Source organism: Budorcas taxicolor, chromosome X, assembly GCF_023091745.1.
Source record: "Budorcas taxicolor isolate Tak-1 chromosome X, Takin1.1, whole genome shotgun sequence".
Taxonomy (NCBI): Eukaryota; Metazoa; Chordata; class Mammalia; order Artiodactyla; family Bovidae; genus Budorcas; species Budorcas taxicolor.
In genome coordinates, this window is record NC_068935.1 from 123,435,262 (window position 1) to 123,441,261 (window position 6,000).

Sequence of the window (6,000 nt, forward strand, 5' to 3'; positions counted from 1 at the left end):
CTCTCTCTCAAGACAGTTAACTCAAAATTTTGACATTTTCCTGATTAAGATAAATTTCAACTTTAGGTCTCGTCCTATGAGGGGGGAAAGAAATTACTAAAGAGCATTGTACCTGTCGAAACTGCTTTCTGTTACCAGGCACATTTTCCCTTAGAGCATTTACACTCTTATACTAAATAGAGCTTATTTTATCACTGCATTTTCCTCTTTTTTAGAGCTGTATACAAAACATTGGCTTTATCTATTTTTTAAGACCTAAAATAATGTATTTCATTTTCTATCCTCAAGAAGGCTGAGTCATCAGACAGAAATTAGAAGTCAGTGAATGCTTCTTAAAGAAAATGGTTTATAGTAAACAGGAAAGACCAGAGCAGTTAATTGTGGGATGGTTTAAGAGGCTATCTTAAAAAAATAGACTATTTTAGGAATCACAATAACACAAGAGTGGATGAAACTAAGTCAGAGAGACCATAAGAGAAGATCAGCAAAGTGGGGCCTGTTGGTTGACTCTGAAAACAATAATCCATGTTATTTGATCCAGAAAAGGATTAAAGATCACTGGAAAAATGTCATAAAGGGAGCTGGTCCAGGAAAATAACTTTATCTTAGTCATATGGATATTATGAAAGAATTTCAAAAGTCAGAAAAGGTGTGATAAAAAAACTGGAATCATTGGGTGTGACATGGATAAGGAAAATGAGTAATAAAACTAGTAATAGGGGTCCTAACTTGTTCAGGGGTTTTTGTTATATTTCAGAGGGCAAAAAAAGTAGACTCAAGCAACTGCAGATTATGAAATATTTCCAGGCACTGCAAGTGAACAGACAGGAGCTAAGAAATAATGTACTTTAGAGTAATAGACTGAGCAAAAATTAGAAACAGCTACTGTACTGACCTACTTTTGTACCTTTTTCCAATAACTGCTTTGTTTTTATTTACTGTAAAAAAGGATTTGGTTTTAAAATTTTGTCAAAATTACAAGAGGACTGAATGCAATTTCCAACTGAAAAAGGTTAGTTTCAAACACTGAGTATTTGATTTTCTCAAAAAATATATATATATATTTTAGAGACAATAAAAGCATTTTTATTGCCATACTTATCACAAATCCCCTACATAATTTATTTCCCCCCTGTGGATGTACATTTATTTATTTATTTATTTTTACTTTATTTTGCTTTACAATACTGTATTGAGAGATGATATGGGGTGGGAGGTGGGAGGTGGGTTCAGGATTGGGAACTCATGAACACCCGTGGCTGATTCATGTCAAAAAATATTTTTATAAAATTCATTTTTTAAATCAATTTTGAAGGCTATGAGACATTTCCAGATTGTGTGAAGTACTATCAGGATAATATGGGACATAAATGCTTATTTTACTGACTCATGAGGAGTTCATATATTTACTGGAACTAACACTGACACTGTCTCATACCAAATTTTTATTGTCAGCGAAAATGCAATGAGTATTGGATTTTACAAATAGTGAAGTTGGGAGTGAGCAAAAAACATGGAAGTTATTTCCTCATAGCACTCAATTAACATAGATTAATACTTAGGTGTCCTGAAATATATTTTAATAAAAAGAAATAAATCAAAGTGAATTGCAATATATATATATGGTCCTTCATAATTAAACTTGAATATATTCTATCAAAGCTTAATAATCTTGTCAGCCAGGAGTTTTTCCTTTCATTTCCCGCTCTGCTGACTGAGTTTCTATAGCACTTCTATAATTGTCTGGAAGCATTAAATACATGGTCATGCTATTTTTATATGCTTAGCGGTTCATTTCCTGTTTAGTGAAGAAAAAAAATAGCCTAGAAAGAACATAAAGCATATACCTTACTAAAGAGAGTTATAACTATCTACAATTGTGACCAGGTGAAACCGTATGTTATATATATGCTTTGAATGTTAAGGATGATGAAACTGTCACATTAGGAGCATGTTTTTAAAGAACTCCCACAACGCTACAGTTGTTTGAAAGTCCTATTCATGCTTTGGTACTGCCTATATAACACTACATACAACACAAAATGAGGTTTAGCCATTCCAAAGCTACAGCTTGAATTGAGTTTTAAACATTAGTGCATCTGAAGAAAGGGTGAAAAGTATTTTTAAAGTGTATTTTATAAAGTTTATTTGGGGGAAAGAGTGGGAGGGATTAATTAAGGTAACAGTGTAAGTTACCTTAATTAATTAGAGGATATGTTCGTTTCATCCAACTACTTTTTAAACCTTATTTTCCAATAGTATTTGCAATCAAATTTATATGAAGATTATGGGAATTTCAGCAGTAAGCAGTTTGGGACTTGAAATATACAGATACATCAGTGATTCTCTTCCGCTTTAATGTATACAAAGACACATGAATTCTGGTTTTTCAAATAGTGCTAAAATGTGTCACCAACAGGTAGGAAAATAAATTATTCAACTTAAATATAACAATCACTTAAAATCATAGCAATTGATGTTAGTTCAACCTCAAAGAAGCTGCATTTTAGGCTGGAGAGATTTTTAAAGGACTAGTGTACTGAGAAACTAATGATGTGTGTCAGAATATGTACATCGTATGTTCTGTATGCTTCAGCGGACCTAAAGTGTAGAGAGAGGGGAAACCTCAGAAATGTACTGGGAAGGTGGGAGGTGAAGAAGATGGAGTATGCAGCACTCACTACAAGCATCATGGGAATCTGTGAGAGGTAGTCTCTGAAGGTAATCTGACTCCCGTGGAGCCAAGAGAGCTTTTCTTTGAGTACTTCAGTAACAAGACTGAAACTAAAGTAATCTTACAGGCAAATTCAAATCAAGGATTTTAATTAAGCATTCTTGCTTCTTGCATATACTCTGGCTCTTTCTTCCATGACTGAGAAACAGAGAAGACAGATGTTTGTCTGCATCTGACACTCCAAAGGGTGTTAAAATTGATGGGAATCTAGGAGAGTGGAATTTCAATAGCAAATATGAAAAGAGAAGAAGCTGCAGGAAAAAAAAAAAAAAAGAGCCACTGCAGGACTTTGTCTTAGTCATGGCACCCATAGCACCTTAGCACAATTCACCGAACACAGGGGGGCAGTCGATAAATAATAAATTCGATTTAAGTCAATACACTCATTTGTACTGTGCTTTGCAGTTACAAAGCACTTTCCACATATTAGAAAAGAAAAACGAAGTAAATGAAGAATAAAGGAGCAAGTAAGGGCATAAAAGGAAAGCAAATAGATAAAGGAAAATCCACAAGAACAAGAGGCGGAAAAGGCTCAGGGAAAAAAGAAAAAAAAATCGAGTTTCCCCCTGTCGTTCTCTATCCCTTCCAATCACCCTACCTTTCGTTCTAAAGTACCTGAAGCTTAGAAAGTCTGAGTGCTAAGCAAGCCCTAAGAAGGGGCTCCCCCATCTTCGGAACGGGCATTTTCAAATGATAAGCCTTGGTCCCTGACTAATCTACCCAGAGCTTGTGCCTAAGAATAACCACGGGCAAAGCTCTAACATCTCCCAAGTGTAGCGAGGAATCCTTTTTTTTCCATCCCATCCATCCCCCGTCAGCATTCCCCAAATCTTAGGAATCTTGAGGATGGGAGGGGGTGCAGTGGTCGTGAGGAGGGGGTCCTCTACAGTCCCCTTAACTCAGACAACAGAGGGAGATAGTGAGGCAGGAAAGACCAGGGACTAGAGAAAAAGCCCACGTTTGAGATTAGGAAGGCGAATAAATGAAGTATGGTTATTAGAAATTGCAGGGGGGGAAAGGGGAGCGTCTTCAAGATGGAAGAAATGAGGGGGCACTTGAATGTGCATCATCTTACACCTGGGTCGAGCCCCAAGTAAAAAGCCTTAAGATGCAAAGCCTCAAGCGGTCAGAAGAGGAGGAGGCAGAGGATGCGGGGTGAGGGTGGAGGGGGGATGCACAGGAGGGAGCCACAGACACCAGCGAAGATGCTGTCCCGGGGGAAGCATGTTTTCCTCTCCTCCAAAGTAGCGCATCCCTCGAGCATCCTCAGCCCAACCTGGGGAAGAGGGTGAGCTCCCCGGATCCAAACCCCTGCGGCCGAGTCCTGACCCCATTATGTGGGCTTAAAAGTTGCCGGGAGAGTTGGCGCAAGAAAAGGCAGTTGGCAGGGGCGGCCGCCAAGGGGGTGTCAGGATTCCCAGGAACAAAGAAGCCGGAGGAAGGGGCGACAGTCCCTGGGGCCTCCTCCCTGAGGGGGAAAACCAGGGTCGCTACATCCTCGCGGCCTGAGGGTAGCCAGGAGGCGGAAAGACAGGGATTCCGCCGCCGGGCTTCCAGCTTCCCATCGGGTTGCGCCGGCCACCCCCACGCTCTCCGCGCCCCTCTCCAGCTGGGAAGCCACTGACTGGAGACAATAGGAGACCGGGATCCCGAGCCCCCATCAGTCCCGGCGGTCCCCGGCCGCCCTCGGCGCCCCAAGATCAGCCCCAATGGCGGGCTCGGCCGCGGCGGGCGACCCTTCCCTCCCGCGCGCCGGGACCCCGCGCCCCAGGGCCGCCTCGCCGTCCGCACAGCGGGCATTACCTTTCATCCAGTCCACGACTTGACTCGGAGACCATTTGCTCACCGGTTCCATGATCAGAGCCATGGGCACGGGGTCGGTTCCGCGCGGGGCGCGGAGCTCAGACACAAAACGAACTCAGCAGCCTGAGCCGCCCTCAGGTGGGGTCCCTCGCTGGTCGCTGCCTCGCTGGACGGGCGGCGCGGAGAAGGCGGCTTTTGTGTATGGAGTCTCGCGGCTGCAATGTCTCGCAGGAAACGGCGGGCAGCAGCGGTGGGAGAGGCGACGGGGAGGGAAAGGCGCCGGGGTCGCGGCTCCGCGCCGGCTCTGCTCGCTCCCCGCTGAGGTGGCGGCTGCAGCCGTGGCTCGGCCACTCCGCTCGGGTCTCGGTCCCTTCGGGGCTTCAGTTCATGGCTTGCACTGCCGAGGGTCGCGCCGCTAAGGCAAGGAGCCGCCGCCGCACTCCAGAAGCCAACTTGCCCGTTCGCCTCGTGCGCGGGAGTGAAGCCCCGGGCACGACCAGCTACCCGGCGGAAATGACGAGCGGCCTCCTGCCACCCAAAATATCTCTCCGCAGCCCTCGGGTGCGGGGCGCGCGCGCCACGAGCCCCCCGCCCGCTGGCGGCCGCGCGGTCCCGCCCCCGGGGCCGACGGCAGGAGCGCGATGCGCGTGCGCGTGCGCGCCCGCACGAGGCCCGATCCCGGGGTCTGCCTGTCAGTCAGGCAGGTGCGGGCGGCTTCCAGCGTCGCGTTCCCGCCCTGCGGGCAGCCCCGGGACGGAGGCGGACGAGGAGCGCGTGCGCGGCGCGGTGGCGGCGGCGGCGGCCTTGGGTCGGTCGGTCGGTCAGTCAGTCAGGTGCCGGGGCGGCGGGAGCGCGGCTCTGAAGGGCCTCTGAGCGGACGCGGCGGCGGTGGCGGGACGCCCTGCCCACCAGTTGAGCGCCCACTGCTGAGGCGGCTGAGGAGGTACCTGTGGCCCCGCCGCCGAGGGGAGGGGGATGCCGCTGAGCGCGGGGCTTAGAGCGGGAGCCCGGGCTTTCCTCGCTCCCGCCCTCCCGCTGCTGAGTGGGCTCCCGAGGTGATTCCCGAGCCCCGCGCACGCCCGCGGAGACGGAGGCGTGGAGTGCCGCGGACGGGGACCGGGCCCCGCCGGCCAGACACGCAGCGATGACGAGGCAGGAGGGCCGGTGCTCGGGACCGTCCCCGGTGCTGCACCGGCCGCGGAAATCAGGCGCCCAGCTTGGAGCCTGCGAGCGCCGGCCGCGGCGATTCTGAGGGAGGTTCGGCCCCACGTGCCTTTTGAAGGGCTCGGTATGGGGTTTTCGGCCAACTCCACAGAGGCTCAGAGCGCCCAGTGCCCGTTTTAGGGGATGTCCTTTTGTTTAAAGATATTCTTGTGTAAGAACTGAAGGGTAACACTGGGCTTGCAAATGAGTGACAAAGTGTGTTAAACGATTCTTCAAAACTCCCATTCTTCAGAAACGTT

General features: G+C 48.0%; 1 protein-coding gene across 1 annotated transcript in view; it reads right to left on the minus strand.

Annotated features, from left to right (window-relative positions):
• CNKSR2 (connector enhancer of kinase suppressor of Ras 2) overlaps nt 1-4,640 on the minus strand; it is a 281,300-nt gene extending 276,660 nt beyond the window's left edge. The window contains exon 1 of the mRNA XM_052663048.1: nt 4,538-4,640. Within this exon, the coding sequence (XP_052519008.1) occupies nt 4,538-4,601 (64 nt within the window). The 5' untranslated portion in view covers nt 4,602-4,640. The remainder of the gene's footprint in view (nt 1-4,537) is intronic.
• Between the last annotated feature and the right edge of the window lie 1,360 nt (nt 4,641-6,000).